Source organism: Fringilla coelebs, assembly GCF_963513975.1.
Source record: "Fringilla coelebs genome assembly, chromosome: 4".
NCBI lineage: Eukaryota > Metazoa > Chordata > Aves > Passeriformes > Fringillidae > Fringilla > Fringilla coelebs.
In genome coordinates, this window is record NC_140032.1 from 44,404,480 (window position 1) to 44,422,327 (window position 17,848).

Sequence of the window (17,848 nt, forward strand, 5' to 3'; positions counted from 1 at the left end):
GTGTCTTCAGAAACGTAGGTGCTAGAGCCTAACAAGATTCGGTAAGCACGTGCTAGCTGGTTTTTTTTCTCTCCTCCCCATTATTTTGGTGATTTTATCTTGACACAGGGGAAGAAAGCCCCACCAGCAAACAAAAAAAGCTTAGGTTTTTTCATAGGCTTCCTACTTAAGCCTTATTTCAAAAATATCAGGCAATTGTGCCTTCTCATCAAAGAGTAAGATAAGTCCGTTTACTTCACTGAAGCACCAGACTTCTGCAAAAATTCAGCTTGGGGGCAAGCATGTAGCATTGCACTCTGTAAGTTAAAATAGATGAAGTTTGTGCAATGTTTAAAGAATTTGAAGTCAGGAATGTATAAGAAAAGAGGTTTGAATAAAAACAATGCTACCAGTTAAATTTTTAATTTAGAAAAAAAGGTTTTCTGGTCAAAGTTTTTTTTAAATATATATATGTATGTGTATATATACATATACTCAGTATCAGTAATTAGTTTTGTTCTGAACTGGATTATGTTTTTTCCGGAGGATTCTGTGTGTGAAGTATTTTTATACCCTTAGTTACAAAAACTGTTTGCAACTATTTCTTTGTCTTGACTTCTTCATTCCAGCTGTATCACTACAAATATTGTTACATGAGCAACCATAAATGTCAGTTGTTTTTTATTAGTCATCTCCGTGACCTGAGGTTCTGTATACTGTCCTGTTATTCACACTTGTACAAAATAAGTATGTTGTTTTGAATTTGTAATATGTTGTGCTTATTTTGCATGACATTTGGGGCCTTTTTGTCAGGCCTCTAATGTTGCCGTGAGCTTTGTTTTCCAGCTCTGTACAAAATGTCTTGGTGGTGATCTGTATTGCATGATGTTATTTCTGATCAAAAGGGTTCACAGGTGAAATACTGGGATTTTTAAAATGAACTTTTCTAGTTGGTGGTTTACTGTATCAATGCCTTCCTAGCCTTATGGTTGTAGATTGTATTCTAAGTGTTTTTATGTACTTGAACTTCCATTTGTTTATAGTCTTAGTAGGGAAAAGAAATACCTGTGAGTATAACAGCCTCTTAGCATCCAGTCTGCAGGGTAGCAGGTTACAAATCTTACCCTATTTGTTACACTTCTTGAAGGTGAGCTGGTATGCCATGGTTAACATTTCCTACGCGAGTGATGAGCCACTGAAAGGCTGGAGTATTGCTGACTTATAGAGGCGGGGTAACTTGGAATATTCAGCTGGAAAAGGAACAGGAGTGGTAACAAGCAGCAGTAGTGGTAGTAAAGGCAGAAGCAGGTTCCACATCAGACTTCCCAGTGTGAGTCAGTGAATGCACAGAATACCAGCTAGCTGTCAGGAGGAACCCAAACCTGACTATTGCAAGAGTCGGGGCTCATGTTTATCATGCAAAGTCATGTGGTCTTACCATATCTTAACTTGCCAACTTAGCCTTAGTCTGGAGAAGATCCTTTGCTGCAGTGCTTAACAAAAAAAAAAAAAAAAAAGAAAAAAAAAAAAAAGAAAAAGGGAGAAAAAACAGAAGGAAAAATAAAGAAAATTGTGCGATGTTTGTTTATGCCTCCATCATGCCGAGGAGACACTTAACAGTAAATAACCTGTGTATACCTGAGGTAAGATACTGTTTCTGCTTTCCCTGCACAGTGCTGCTGCAGCACGGAGCTGATCCAAACATTCGGAACACCGATGGGAAATCTGCACTGGATCTGGCAGACCCTTCAGCAAAAGCTGTACTCACGGGTAAGATGCATACATCTCTCAGCACTGTAACCTGAGTTTATTTTGTGTCTATAAGTTCAGCATCAGAAAAGCCTTCTGCTTTTCCAGATTTTCTGTTGTGTAAGAGCATTTTAAAAACTGTCTTTTACCGGATTTCATGTCGATGTAATTGTTGTTAATCTGCTGTGCTGCTATAGGTTTGCTTATTGTACTTATGCTAATGCTGTAATTTTCTGCTACAATGTCATTTGTTATTTACTGTATTTCTCTGGGTTTTTTCTTTTTAATTGATACCCAATAGAGAGATTGAACAGAATCCCCTAGCCCCTGGAACAAAAAATAGGAAAAAAAATCAGGTCAGTTGTTTTAAGACCTTCACTGTTAGGCAAGCAAGGACGTTTGTGTAACTATAAAAGTACCTGTGATCTGAAAGACAACCTGCTACTGATTGCAGAGATCAATACTTACGTTAGATTTTGCTGCAGATTCACATGCTACGCTTTCCTTCCTCTTCCTTGTTAGTCATTTTGGGTTGAGCCCTTTCTCATCTACCAGTTTTTTCGTTTTTGCAGCTGTTAACTGCAATACAATGTTTCATTAAAATATCCTACAGTTGTAACTTTGTTTTTACAGAGCTTTGATTTTTTAATAAATTAACTGTTGTGGCATACCAGTGAGCATGAAAAGTATAATATATAGTTGCCTGTCAAATCTGTGTCAAGAAATACATGGTCCTTTGTGCTGATTTTGTCATCTAGGAAATAATGCTTAAAAAAAGTAATATTTGATTTAAAAAATATGTACAATTAGATTTATAGAAAGGGATTCAGCAGCTGAGGTTCATTTGAAAGAATAGCTGTTTTTCTTTTGCCTTTATTTCCCCTATTCTCTCTCTCTTTTTATTGACAGCTTAATTTATGGGTTATGTGCTATGAAACACCCATATTCTTTCTTCAGATTATGTTCAGAGCACACCAGCTCCCTTCACTTTGTCAAGAACATTTCCTCATCGTCTTTCTTCAGCGCACTGAGTGCTATACATAATTATCTACAGTGCTGCAGTGATTTGAGAGTGCCTTTGGAACAGTGTACTTTAAATACATATGATTTACTTTAATTACTCTGTGTCAAATTTAAACACGTTCCTACAGTGTTAACACTAATGTTAGCTGTGCTAAGCAGGTTAATCTGACTTTTTGCTGTTAATGGGTACAGTTGTACAGATGCTGAAGATAGAGAGGGCAGCAGGGAGTCAGTGTACCTCAGAAGTGCTAAAGGATATATGCCATTTACTTGTGGGGAGCTTGACATACCTACAGTGTGGGGGTTACAAGCCCCAAGCTGCTCTTCAGGCTGTGCATCTTCAGAGGATAGTAGAAGATTAGGAAAGTCTGTGACCTCATGTCTGCTCCACTGATTTCTCTGGGCACTGGATCACCTTGTGCTTTAGGCGGAGGAGAGGGCAATGTGTCATAGCAGACAAGTGGAGATGAATTTGAAGCAGCCCTCTGAGAACATCCTGTGAAATGCAGCCAGCCCCTGTCTCTAGGCTCACCCCCAGTGCCTCACACACAACATCAGTGACTGAAGCCGTCTGCAGCCAGTGGCTGTTACCAGGTTGTGCATGGAGACATATATGGTGCTATAAACGTGTTTAGTTGTTCATAAGAAAGCATCATTTTTATGTGTTTGTTCTTCCCAGCCAGAAAATCAGCTTTTGTTTTATCAGCTTTGTCCTCAAGGTGGCTCTTGGCTACGCAGGGCTCTGTGCTGTGTACCTGAGTTCCAGGCTGTGCAAACAGGGCTGTAGCTGCCATGTGATGCACAATAACTGAAAAACCTAACACTGGAGATGTCATTTAAATGGAGGCTAGTTATTAAGAGCTGTATTTTTCTGGGTGTTGCTCTGTTTTATACTATCTCTGTTAGGCTGCTATTTCTCATCCATTTTCCATATGTTGTTACCTTCAGGTCTTGCTTCATCCCTCTGCAAGAAGGAGGCTTAAGGGATTTCTTAGGATCTATCTGACTGGGGATAATCTTTAGCTACAGCAATGCTTTGCAATTAGGTGCATCAGAACTTAAAGGTATTACTGGATTAAGGATGAGGAGGATATATTAACTTGATTTTCAGTATTTAGTATTGAATGGTGGGGTTTTAGGAATGCTCATATTTAGAGCTTTTGGAAGTGGAGCACAGTCTGCAATTTGTTACTGTATTTGCATCTTTAAGCAGCATGCATGTGAAGGTGGCTCTCATTGTTATTTTTTATTCCTTTTTCTATCTGTGTCCATTACAGAATGTCCTAGGTTGGAGGGGACCTTAAAGACCATCTAGGTCCAATCCCCCTGCTCTGGACAGGAAGGAGGCACCTTTAATTAAACCAGGTTGCTCAGAGCTCCATCCAACCTGGCCTTAAACACTTCCAGGGATGGGGCATCCACAGCTTCTCTGGGCAGCCTGTTCCAGTTCCACAGTAAAGAATTTCTTCTTAACATCCAACTTAAACCTACTCTCTTTCAGTTTGAATTCATTTCCCCTTGTCCTATGCCTACACTCTCTTTTGGTAAGAAGTCTCTCACCATCTTATCTTGTAGGCTCCCTTCAGGTACTAGAAGTCCACAATTAAGTCACCCCAAAACCTTCTCTTCTCCAGGCTGAACTGTTCCAGTTCTCTCAGCCTTGCCTCATAGGAATCATGATAGATCATATGACCATAATAGACTTTTCCACATTGCTGCTGTATTGGTTGTTGAAGACCAAGGGTTCTTCTTAAAACTTTTTTAACCAAGTATTTGCATAGGTTGGTGCATTTGTGTTAATTGCTTTGTGAATGAACTGTGATTACAGTGTCCCTTTGACCTCCAACACAGAAAAAGTAAACAGAAAACTTGTTGGTAATTGATTAAACCTTTTCAATTTGACAAAGAATTCTGTACGTGTTGTAAAAGGGAGATTCCTGCTGCATAAAAAGCATTTCTGCTGTTCTGGCAGCAAATGCTCAATCCACAATGACTTGTTCTTTTCTGTCTTCCAGACTAGAATACTGTATACTTTCCTTTTCACCTAGATAGCAGAAAGGACATGCAATGCAGTACTTTCTGGCACGACTTCCAGCCATTTTCCTGCAACATCCTCTTAAAATGTGTTTTATAAAGATACATAATGCAGATGAAAGTGTAATATTTTGATGGAAATGAACTTTGAAAACTTATTTGTAGAATAAAGGGAAGGATATAGAAATTAAAGACCCAGTACCATCTTCTTCAAAAAAAGTTACATAATTGGGTAATCTGCTTTTTACTACCTAGAAAGTAGCCTCTTTTCCTCCTTTTGCAGGTTAGGCAGCATTTGTGTGAACCAAGCACTTCATGTTTTAGAGGGTGAATATTTTGTTTCTTCTTAGTTAGCATCCCATATTGTTCCTGAATCGTGTTGTCCGGAAAAGGATTGTAATCCTCTTTTTCTCTAGGCTGAAGTGGTACTACAGGCTCCAAAAACATCACATCTAGGAACATCTAAGAACTGTAAATAAACCAGATTAATATCCTAGGGTTTTTTTGTTTTTGTTTTTTAGTTTAATTGTCTTTGGGATGCGTGGTTTCTGAGATGGGAACTCATCTTTGTTGCCATGCATAGCAGTGTGGCACTCCCATCCAAAACAGGGCCTTTGGGAGCTTTTGCACTGCTAGTCATATTAGTCTTCATTATTTTCTTACCCTGATTATTGCCTCTTTAAAGATTATCATCCTTTTATATCTTCCCTGTACAGTATATGACAAGCCAACATTATTGTTAATTATGTGAATGATATTTTTGTTTGTTTTTCTTTTCCTACACAGTGACGCTTTCTTGCCACTTATCCCCCATATTATCTGCAATTCAGAAATGCTTTCTTTATGTGAATAGTTGTTCTTTGTACTTGAGCAGTTCCCAAAGGAGCTGTTAGCAGGAACTGAAGGCATTTTTGTTGGATAATGTATTTTTGTCTGCTTCATGCCAGTGTTTTGTGGGGTTGGTTTTTGTTGGTTTCAAGGATTACTCCCTTAAAAAAGATCAAAATGAAAAAAGTCTGAAAACTGCTGCACTTCTAGATTAAAGGAAGATTTCTTAGGTATAAAATAATGTCTTGTTTGTTAATAGAATCAATTTTCAAAGTTAAACAAGACTCCGATCTGCCTACTTACGATGGAAATAATCTTTTACAAACAAAGTGCTTTAGGTCCTATTCCACATTTCTCACTTGAGTTTTTTGGAGGTGAAGGACAGCTTGATGAGTGAAAGTATAGCTGTGCTAAGGTTACTAGAGGTGTTAATGAGGATTCATGTTTTCATCTATTTGTCATGTCAACTTTTTAATTTAAGCAGGAAGCATAGTTCATGTATTGAAATATATTTGCACAATTCTTTTTGAAGTGAACTGCCATTTATGCGTAATTTGCCTGCAAGGAAGAGAAAAATCTGATATTTCATTACAATAAGTTTACTGAACTTCAGGGAATGGAAAATGGATTTTAGGTACAACTTACCCATTTTAAAAATAGCAGCAAGAGAAGAAACTTTAGTTTGTTAATTTTTTTTTCCTGTGGCACCTTTACAACTTGACTGTCTGAAATCCCAAACTGAAATTCCTTTTGGATTGGTGTTACTTCCTTCTAGTGCTCTTAGAATATTGAAGGCCTTCCAGAGAGACAGTAGCACTTCATTTTTGGAGGTGCTAACGTTCTCCAGCTTCCCTTTAATTGATCTAATTCTTACATAGTACGTACTAAATCAGATCATTTGGACAAGGCTTAGCTTCTGTCTTTACAAAACTGTGTAATAAACATCAGTACAAAAGAAAAAGTGATTTCATGGTAAGGAGGGCAGGTGCTGCTAAAATGGTTTGGGCCACCCACTTGTCCAGGCCATTGTCCTCTCTGACAGTAACTGCTGCCTTACAGTAAAGAGCAAAAAATCCTGCAGCTGAGGAATATCGTGGACCTGCAGAAAACATTGACCTTATTTCATATAAGCCGCTAATACACATCTTGAAGCAAGAGGTCTGAAGAGCCTTTTCCAGAACTTGTTTGAGCTTTGAATGTATGTTTTTGGGATTGTTACTTGTTTAGCATTCAGGCAGGTTTACTCTTCCTTTTTACCAAGACCTAAGAGGAGGAAATAAACTATATGTTCTAGTTCACTGGTATGAATGCCATATGATGATTTTACATTTGGGGTCCATGGTGGTCTGTTACATTTACTTCCTGGAGCATTATGAGCAATATCAGCTTTCCTTTGGGAATGCTGGGGCCATTGTTCTTCCAGTCTTCGGAAAGATACGGGAAAAAGGTACTTGTGGCACAGACCTGGAACGTAGTCTACCATTTTGGTGGCCCTCATCTAGAAGCTCTAGTTCTATAGATTTTAAGTCTTGTTTTATGTTTTTTAGAGAATATTATCATGATAACTATCTTGATGTATTTATAAATGTATAGTTTAAAAAATCTCATTTAGTGTTGGGGTCTAGTTCCCACTTTCCTCTTTGAAGAAAGTGCACAGGTTGCTTAGCAAACCAGGAGTTAAATGCCATTTTCTCTCAGTTCTGGCATGGTAATGTTTCAGTTCTAAAACTGGAAAAAAAACATTTCCTTTTTTGCTCATTGAGAGGAATGTGGAAGGAACAGTCCTCTCTTTGTTCTAGACATTGTGCCATACTTGGTGTGCACTTCTGCTATATTTCTTCTTCAAGAAGAGCAGTTCTTGATCTTTAGAATGTGGATGTATGAAGTTTCACCTCAGTGAAGTTTCAGAAAAGAAAGTTGCGCTGTGGTGGAACTGCTGGAATCGCTGATTCTCTTCCCACTTTCCAGCACTGCATTATTATTTCAAGATAATGTATCTTTATTTGAGCACTGTGCTCTGGTACAGCATCCCATTGACTTCTGCAGGGATGATTTAATAGCTTTCATGGCATTTTGTTATTCCAGGTTTTATTCAGGCTAAGTTTATTTTTTATTACCTCTCTGATTGCAGAAGAGCTAAATGGTTTATGGGAGCCTCTAAAGCAATTCCAAATTCTGAAGTTTGTGGTTTATATTCCAGTATAATTCTAGGTGATTTATATTATGCATTCAGTGTTTATTGCTTTGTCAGTTCTCCATTTTGTTGCTCATTCCCTCTGTTTCTTTTAGGTCCTTCTAGCTTCTAGCTGTTTTTTCTCTGGTAATTAAATAATTTAAGTATTTCCTTCAGTGTGGTAGGTTATTTAACACAAGATGCAGTGTATTTTATCCTAAAGGAAACGAGATATTTCAGCTTTTAAGTGTCTGAAGTATTTTGGTTCTGACTCCAAAAATGTGTAATTTTTTAAATGTCTTATTGACGGACTTGTGCAAGGATTTGTGCAAGCTAATGTGTATGTTCTGCTGCCCAAAGTCCGTTTCCATGCCTTAATGTGCTTAGATTTCTTCCTATTGTAACTTCAGCTCTGGGTGCTTGTTTCAAGGGCCTAATTTTAGGATAATGAGAGCTTCTCTCTTTCCTCCTGCTCCATATCTTAGAGTTAAGTGCTATTATCCTTATCTTTTGTTTAAGCTTAGATTTGTATCTTGAAGTGGCTTATTTGGAATGTGGGCATCAGCCTAGATCAGGCAGCTTTTCATTCTTTGTAACCTCAATTTAGGCAGAGAGTTAAAAGTCTGTAGTCTGTTGTGTAGGTAGTCAAGTAACAAGAGGCACTCTGGGATTTAGGATTGGTGCTTTTATGAAAAGCATGGTTTTTATTTACACCATCCCTCTGGCAAGGATTTTCACTCTTTTTTTCTTTTTACTGTTATAACAGTTCAGTAGTATTTACTCATCAAATGGAATCAAACTCTGAAGTAGCCAAAGGAGCAAATTATCTTTTCAGAGTTTTCACAGAACACCTAAATCAGGTGTTTGGTTTTCTGTTTCTCAGTTCTGCTGTTATATAGAGTTGCGGATGCTTTGAAAGCTTTCAGAAACCTAATGTACAGAAATTTACTTAGCCTGTACTTCACACTGAAATTTTACAACATCAAACTGAAAAAAAGCATTTCTTCCCAGGATTTGTTGTTATTCATATGGACAGAATAATGACTAAGATCTCCGTAGCTTGTAAGTAAAGAATACAAAATATATTTTTCATGCTGCACTAGGAAAAATAATAGTAGAAATGTGTAAGAATCCTTTCTGTTTCCATAGTGCATCAGAGCACTCTTCTTTTTGTTGCTCTGCCTTGAGCATTGACCTGTCTTATACTTTGAATTTTTTTTTCTTCTCTAAGTGTTGATTAGGTAATTTAGTTTGTTGCTAATTTTAAGCTTTGTTTGTTTGGTTTGGGTTTTTTTCATATTCTATGTTCTACATTTCTGATTTTCATAGCAATTTCTGCCAGTCTTAAGACCAAATACAATTTTTATCTCTACTACATTTTTCCACTGTCCATGGATAAACTTCCTGGCTTATTGTACCAAAATGGCCTTTTCACACTGTATACTGCATGTGATAATAAGCCAGGTGCGGTGGTAAGAATTGAGTGGATGGAAAATGTTACATCATATAGCTTCTCATTTATTTAGTTCTGTTTGTAAGTAGGATAGGCTGCAATTTCAACTATTTAAATGTAGTTTCTGTTTATGCTTGATTCTAATATGAAATTTAGCCTGTAAGCAAGCATATAACTCTTAGGAATGAATTTTTAGCTAGCAGGACAGTTCCCTGCATACAAAAGCTCCCATTGCTTTTGTATCTCGTACTGTAGCTTCTAGAACAGTCTTTGATACTTGTTTTCTATGTTTAAGTATTGAAAGCTATGAGCCAGTCACAGCTGACATCTGTGAGGTCTGTGAATTCTTGCACAAAACATTTAAGTTGATGTTTTTCCAGGTTTAACAGATGAATGTAAAAGAATATTAATGTTGTGTAAGGAAAATATATGGACTAGGAAATGGGAGAGGAAGACAATCTTAATTTTGCCTTTTTATGCATGTGTTAGAATGCAGCCTGCTTATAAGACTGCATACTGTTCCCCACTGCCTCGTTCAGCAGGACGGATGACTGTGCTCTGGGGAGGAATCAAGACTGCACAGTATGGCTGTGCTGGGCACTTTCTGTACACAGCTGCTGCACCAAATTTGTTGTGGTGAGAGTGGGCATGTTCTTGCCACCTGAGAGGTGCTCCTGCTGTCATGAGCAATGGGCACAGGATGCAATTCAAGTTGTCTGCAGCACAGGGCACTGTGTTGGGTCAGAAACTGTGTGTCTTCTTTAACTTCACTACACATGTGCTTGATGTAATTTAAATTCAAGTGTAGGACTTTGCCAAGGAGTTAATACTCTTGAAATTTAAAGGGACTTGAAAATTCTCTCGTAGATCAGACAATTTGTACTGAAGACAGTAACAGTGCTCTGTGGGTTTGTTTGAAGCTCTTTGCAACTTCCATGTCCCAGGTTTTGTATTGCTCTTTTGCTGGGCTTGAAGCACACCATGTGTATTTGTCTTGGATATCCTATTTCACCTTAGGATGCTCTGTCATAAACTGATTGCTGATGTGCACTGGACGCTGCTGCTAAGTTGCTCATTCCAGCAGTTTCTATGTGGTTTCCCATTTATAAATCAGGTGTCCTGCATATAAGATTTAGTTTGTTGTGCTGTCCTTATTCATGATACGAATACAGAGAGTCAGTCAGGTATGGTCATACTGGAATGCACATACAGACAGGTTGAGTTTAGCATGCATGGAAAGTCAGCCAGATATTGGTGGGGAATGTGTTTCAATATAAATAGATTCCTGTAGCTTCACCTTTTTTAGACTTTCCCCCACACTCTCCTTTCTTCCTGTCCCTTATTTGTGTAGGTATCTTCTTGCTTTTCCCTGGTTATGTGTAATCCTAGCTGTAGTCTTCAACACTTTAGACATATGGACTTGGATTTATCAGATTGGCCATACTCGGTGTTTCTGCAAAGTTTGAAATGTGGCAGAACTCTTGGGTCAATGAAGTCTCTCTTCTAAAATGTCTAGATATTAAAGTTTCTTCTCAAAGAGAGTAGAAGAGTTCAATATTATTCAAGTATATAAAACATTATGTATGACCTTTGTGGACAGCACAAACACTCTGTTTTACAGATGTGGTGAATTTATAATTTAAAAAAACTAAATTGAGATAAGCAAGAATTTCTGCCTGAAGGATTCACAATTGGCAGCATTATGATTGGGAACTAGTGTTTAAATCACAGTTGTTAAGTAACCTTTAGTTTCCTAGCAGCTATCACAAATGCTACCAGCTCTGTTTACCATTGATTTATTGTAAAGAGTAATTTCATGAGTGAAGCTTGTTTTGCTTTCTTGTGGTGCTGTGCTTAGACCACCTACCTTGAAGTCTTTCAAAATTAATTGGCATAGAGAACTTTTATAATTGGAGAAATATGTCATGGAAATGGAATTGACCTGACTTATTTGATGAGATTATCTGATTCAGCAGATGCAATTTATATTTCATATGGCCATGGGTTAGATATTTCTTTGATATACAAAACTTTCCAGAGATGAAGGAGGTAGGAAAAGTTTATTCTTAGTGTCATGTTACTTATACTATCACACAGGCCAAGCACTACAGGTCTGATGTGCATTTTTTTTTTGTGCCGTGACACAAGTCCAGTGTCCAAACACTTAAAGCCATCCATGCAACTTGTTCTGTTGGAGGGGCAGTACACGGAGGAGAGAAGGAAAGAGGAGAGGAAGGTAATCTAAAGCAAATGGCTGTGACCACTTCCTTATTGGACAGGTTGAAGAGGATAGTTGGAACCTGTAAGAGACTGTTTTCTTTCTAGAAATATTCCAGAAACCCCTCCATATGATGACACAGCTGACTGTGGCATCATATGGAGTGTTACTGTGGAGTCTTGATACATGTATCTCCACATAAAGACTGTCCCACTTAGAATGAAATAGAAGTGCATTGCTTCTGCTGTATTTTACATAAGCTTTTAACTCTGGAGAGAGTTTATGTTGTTTTATACTGGGGCTGTAGTGTGTGGGAGTGTTGTAATTCTCATGTGCGCACACACATGTGTGTGTTTATATTATCAACAAAAATGAGGCACTTCTGGGGTTAGGTAATGACAGTATTGTTTTTATGTAGTTGAAGTCTAAAGTGTTGTTTTTCATTGGTGCATGAAGAAGCTTCTAGAAATATGCTTCTCTCTGAACAGGTATTTTAGTGGTACAAGTTTATGAATAAACGAAGAAGTTTCTGTTAAATTAAGGAGCCGTTTCACTGACTGATTCATTCAAGCTGTCACAAATAATATAAGAATTGACTATTAAGTTTGAAGTCACAGGGTTTGGAGTCTGGGGAACTTCAGCTGGTTTTATCTTTCCATTTTGCAGTGGTGAAAGAAAAAGCAAGTCTTGATGACTGAGTATTTTTTAAAAATTAAAGTATCTAATTAATTGTTAAAATTATTTAATTGTTGTTAAAAATCATTCCCAGCTTACCTGCACTTTGAGTAGAATGTAGCTTAAAAATGCTGAAACCTAAACAAACCAAACTATATATTTATGTCCTCCTAGGAGGCTGCAATAAGAAAGGAAAAAAACCTATTTTCTATACTGTTTGTCTAATTTCCTAATTTATCATTGGAAGGCAAACAGATGCTGTGGGGGATAGTGCTGATGCATGAACTTGAACTTTGTAGAATACAATGTATTTTATGTTATAGAGGTAGCACTAAAAAGAAATCATCAAAAAAATTGTTCAAGTAGCTGGGTGTTTTCGGTTTAATTTGTGCGGTGCCAATATGAGGATCTGTAACTGAAGAACATGGAAAATTTCGTCTAAAATGAAGAAAATTGGATTGAACTATTTTTGAAAACTTTGAGTACTTTTGTTTGCTGAAAATGTCAGGCTCAACAGAAGATTTATTAGCTTCATTTCATGCTTTCTAACTATTCGTTGTGATCATTAAATAACAATCAAGGCTCTTTCTGTGAGCTGAGAGATCACTTGTTATACTTCAATTTTCACTGGGAAAAATAAGTATTAGCATTTAAATAGAAATCACTAATTTCTTCTTGCATATCCTTAGGTCTTAATTCTGCCAGATGCTGAGCCACTCTAGATATGGTCCAAGAAAGATCTAGGGTTAAGCTGGGGCTTATTCAGAACATACTGAAGCAGGGCCGCAGTGCTCACCATATCAGGAAGGGAGATGGAGACCGTTCCAGTGAGGGTCTCAGTGGCTGCTGTTCTCCTCTGGGGTAGAATGGGTAACATGAAGGCAGTGGCTGTAGTCCACGTCTTGTGAGGAGACAAAGCCTTGTTCCAGATTTTATGAAATGCAGCAAGTTACTTTTAAAAGTGGGTGGTTTTTTGTTTTGGGGTGTGTGTGTTTGTTTTTTCTGCATGCAATTATTTAGAAGTATGATATGTGAGTATAAAGGAATAATGCAAGTCAAAGGAGTATTTCCCAGCAGAGTAATGAGCACGCAGACCCATTATTTTGCATTTTCTATTTTTATTGTCTTCATGAACAAAGAAACACAGTGGGTTTTTTGTTTAAAAATTGAATTTAAATTTCTGAGCTGTAGGGAGTGTGATTGAGATTTAACTAACTTTGAGCATTATCCATGATGGCTATTTATGCAAGTGTTGTGTTAAGGTATGAAAAGGCAGAACTTGCCCTTCAAACCATTATGTATTGATGTGAGTCAGCTTCTTTTTTGTGTGTGTCCAACATACTTCTTAGCTGCAAGATGTTTGGCTTGGTGCTCCCTGTGGAGAGGGGGCCTCACATGTCAAGTCCTGGGGTGAGCATAAGATCTCTTTCCTCTTTAGCTTTGTCCCACAGTCTCCTGCAGTCACTGCAGTGCAGTCTTCCACTTTGGACATGCGGTTCTTCGTGGTAGCATTGGCAAGAACCTCTGATAATTCAAGGGCATAGCATAAGCCTTGAAAATCTTCCTATGTTTATTTCTCCTCACTCCAAGCAGCACAAGGGGGGCAAGGAACAATAGCTTTTTTTCTCACCGTATCTTTGGTCTCTTTTCAGAAGAGATTAGAAATGAACATCGCTGCTTTTTCTTTTCAAAGTTCATGAGTTCTTTTTTTTATTTATTATTTTCTTATCTCATGGTTGTTGTTATGTCTAGGTGGCGGATGAGATTTCTTCTCATACTTACTGCTCATCCTTGTCTACTTGATGAGGCTAATTGCTGCACTTTTTTTGGTGTTGTTGTTTGGTTGGTTTTGGGGTTTTTCCTGTTTGTTTTTTTTTTCTGGTTTTTTTTTGGCGGTGTTTTTTGTTTGGTTTTTGTTTGTTTGTTTTGTTTTTTTGTTTTTTACTGCTTTCCCAAGGGTAGGAAGTATTTTACTAGGTAGGGGGGCTATTGTCTGTCTCTTGTGGATGTGTGATGAAGATTGTTACTGAGATATAGAAGTTTTCTCTAAAATTAGACTGAATTGGTCATTTGTATGTGGCTGCTCATCAGACTTGCATGGAAGTTCAGAGTTCATAATATAGCAAAAATTATTTTTCTATCAAGCTTTATGCTGAACCTCTATGTAATATGATTTTAAAAAACTTGATTTTGTGATTTTAAAAAACTTGACCTCACTGGAAAGTAAGAAGTCATTTGTGTCTATGAAAATGCAACAGCTGTTGTCTTCCTTTACATCTTCCATACGTGAAAGACAAACTCTGGCAAAAAAAAGACTATTTTTCATGTCTCACAAGCCCATTTCTTTCCAGTGTGCTTTAGAGACATTTCAAAATTACATCTTTTGTGATGTGTACTCAATTTAGTTGCATTTAATCATATGCTTCATAACTTCCCCCTGTAGTGCAATGCGACTGTTCTTATGCTTAAAAGAACCGTGATTAAGTGCTTTACTTGCTTGGTAGCCTTGAACACTTTCTAATTTTAATGTAATAGTTAATCTATTGTCAGTCTTGCACGAAGACACAAAATTTTGAATTGGTACCACATTATTAATGGAAATCTTTCATGCATCTGGCAAGCTATATTGTAAGTTAAGTAAAACCCTTTTGTTTTGGAAGTGCATTGATAAATCATACTCTGTCATGTTGCAACACTTAAAGAGCTAGAATTGTAAAACAGTAGACCATAAAGTATCTGTGCTGTGCTATTGATTATCTCTCCTAAATAGTTAGTATGTATCTGAAACCTTTGTTTTCCACAATGCTTTTTCCTGCCTCTCAAAGACAAGATATGCTTTTTTCAGAGAAGAATAGTAGTTTTCAATGCTGATTTAGAGGCAGGGTCCTGAGACTTGTTACAGGTGTTATAGATCACATTTACAGCCATTGGAGATATCTTTACTTTTCCTTGCAACAGCTTACAGGCCCAAAACTTGGACAAGAGAGGTTTTATCTTGTGTTGCAATTCTTGTAGTTTAATAATTTCCTTTTTATAACAAAAGTGGGCTGTGTCTGATATTTTATTAGTCTGAAATGTTTTAAGATTAGGCTTCCCTCTTTATGGATAATAAGCTTATTTCTCTTCTGCTTTGTCTCAGACTCCACAGATCCTGCTGCTTTGGGTGATAAGTGTTTCCATAATGTTAAGCACTCATTAGACCATAGGTGGCTCATGTATTTTTCATTGTTGCATGTATTAGTCCTTTAAACAGCTTGGGAAATGAATTTTGCAACAGAAATTGTGGGATTAGGTCAGCTAAGTTTGATCTTTGTCAATGAGCAAGCTGGTTTTAGCTGTCTTCTTTTTGCACTTCTTGGGGAAATTGTTTTCATATCCCCAAGCTTATTCCTTTGGAAATGGCAATTTATATAGCTGTGTCTGTGAGAGTTAGGACAACTTGGATGTTGGGAGGGGTACCCTAGGCAGAATATGGGGCCACAATACTTGTGTTAAGTCTGGATAAAGTTTTTGGAAGTAGAAATGAAATAGCATTGGTATTTCATGACCCATGGTGTTTCATATGACCCATAAATGTAATGGGCCATCTCTGCAAACCAGCTGCATCTTCCCTTACTAATACGTCAGGTCAATTATCTTTTATGCAGTTTTTCCAAGGAAGTTTCTACAAAGCTTTGCTTGTCAGTAACTTCCTTGTCAGTAAAAAGTTGCACCCATAGTAATTAAACTTGCAAGCGCTGATCATCCTAACAAAGTCCAGACCTTGGAAGGAAAAAACTAACAGCAAAGTTCATGTCGTCGTGTCTCTCCCCCTGCACCTTCCTTAGTTTCCTACAGTACCTTTATGGGTTTCACAGTTTTCACTTGGTTAGAAATTGCAAGAGGTCCCTGAGGGTATTCCCTTCATCCCTTCTTTTTATTCTCTTCACTTTTCTATTTGATACACCTTGTTTTTAGAGAATGTTCTTGATGGACTGCAGTGTGGATGGATATCTGCTCTGGCACTGTGCGGGGAGTCTTCTCTGGCACCTGCAACACCTTCTCCCTCTTCTTTTTCTCTGACCTGTATGTCTGTAGGACAGTTTGTTCTCACTCCTCTTTCACACCTGCTGTGCAGTGTTTTTAACCCTTTCCTAAACACATCAGCACAGAGGCATCACCAGTGCCACTGATGGGCTCAGCTTTGGCCAGCTGGGTCTGTCAGAGCCAGCTCTGAGTGGCTGTGTCCAGCCCAGGACAAGCCCATACCCCTTCTCAGAGGGGCCACCCCAGCAGCACCTCCTGCTGCTCAGACCTTGACACCTGTACACAGTGCATGCTGGAATCTAGACAGACAAAGTCCCCTACTGCCCACATTGAGACTCAAGCTTGTTAAAAGCACTGCTAACTTCAGCTCCCCAAATGAGCCTCTGTTGTAATGATTGACATCTGCTGTGGACCATGGATACATTGCTATCAGGCTAATTTGAAATACAGCCATCTGGAGTTTAACCTCAGTTATTTAATACTGCCCGTTCCAGAAAAGCCCTTGGGTCTGTGGCGTGAATGTATCAGTCTTCCTGCTTCTGTCCAGAATGTGATTATGTGATTCTTAAAAAAACCAAATCAAACATACTGATGTGAAGAAAGGTTCTCATCTCTTCTTTTTCACAGTAAAACAGCCTAAATTTGCAAATGCCTATCTTCAATATTAGAACTTAAAATAATTTGAGATAATATAAAAATGGGTAGACCTCCACTGATCCCAAAGTGTGGGATTTACCTTTTGACATTTTACATGTAGTCTTTTGGTATCATTTTTTACAACATGAATTTTAGATTTTCTATTTTACATTCTTAACTGTCTTGGAAAATACTTTGCCTCTACAGAAGCAAGACATGAAATATTATTAAATTTCTGTGATTTGAGCTTTCAAAAGAATGAATACTGAATGCAAGTAATGATACTATTTACTCAAGCTTTATCTCTCCTTGGAAGAAACATATATTACTCTAAAAAATTTAAATAGATCCTTTCTGCAATAATTCATGAGATTTTCTTGAGAGTTTTAGCTGTAATTAAAGACACAGTCTATGTCATTATAAGTAGCATGATCTTTCAGCTCCTCAAAAATGACATTAATGTAGAATGTAATAGTAATTTGTCAGTGTGCATGAAGAGGAGCTGTAATTTTATATTCAGCATTCAGCACGTACACATTTTGACTACTGTGAATTTTAGTAATTTCTATTGCGTTATGCTTTACAGTCTGGTAATAATTTAAGAATATATCTGGATTTTATTTGGCATTGCTGTAGTGATGGTTGTTAGTACTTATGTAAGCAAAAACATCTATAATGTTAGAAGCAGAATTTTATGCTAATTAGGACAGCATTTCTATTCTAAAGAAAGCATTTTGTCCTCCATGTAGAGCAAATATAAATAAAGCTGAGGATATTAAGTATTGCATTTAGTGGGTAAGAAAAATGTCATGCTATGTGACTACTTACCAGAAGTTTTATTTCCTGGTATTCATCCTGTCCCAATAAGTCTCTTAACATTTTCTGGAGGCTTCGCAGCTAGTACTTCAGCTAATAGGTTTTGGATTTTGGTATCACAGCCAGAATAATAATTTAGGAGTTCACAAATATGCTTCTAAAATGTCCCTCACTTCCCTTTGTCCAAGAGCTGTCACTAGGAAGCACATAGTCCTTGTCTGTTGTGATGTTTCTGCAT

At 37.5% G+C, this 17,848-nt stretch overlaps 1 protein-coding gene across 1 annotated transcript in view; it reads left to right on the forward strand.

Annotated features, from left to right (window-relative positions):
- The window catches only part of TNKS (tankyrase), a 129,769-nt gene that overhangs the window by 27,087 nt on the left and 84,834 nt on the right, over window positions 1–17,848 (forward strand). Inside the window, exon 3 of the mRNA XM_084204383.1 lies at window positions 1,654–1,749. Within this exon, the coding sequence (XP_084060509.1) occupies window positions 1,654–1,749 (96 nt within the window). The remainder of the gene's footprint in view (window positions 1–1,653; window positions 1,750–17,848) is intronic.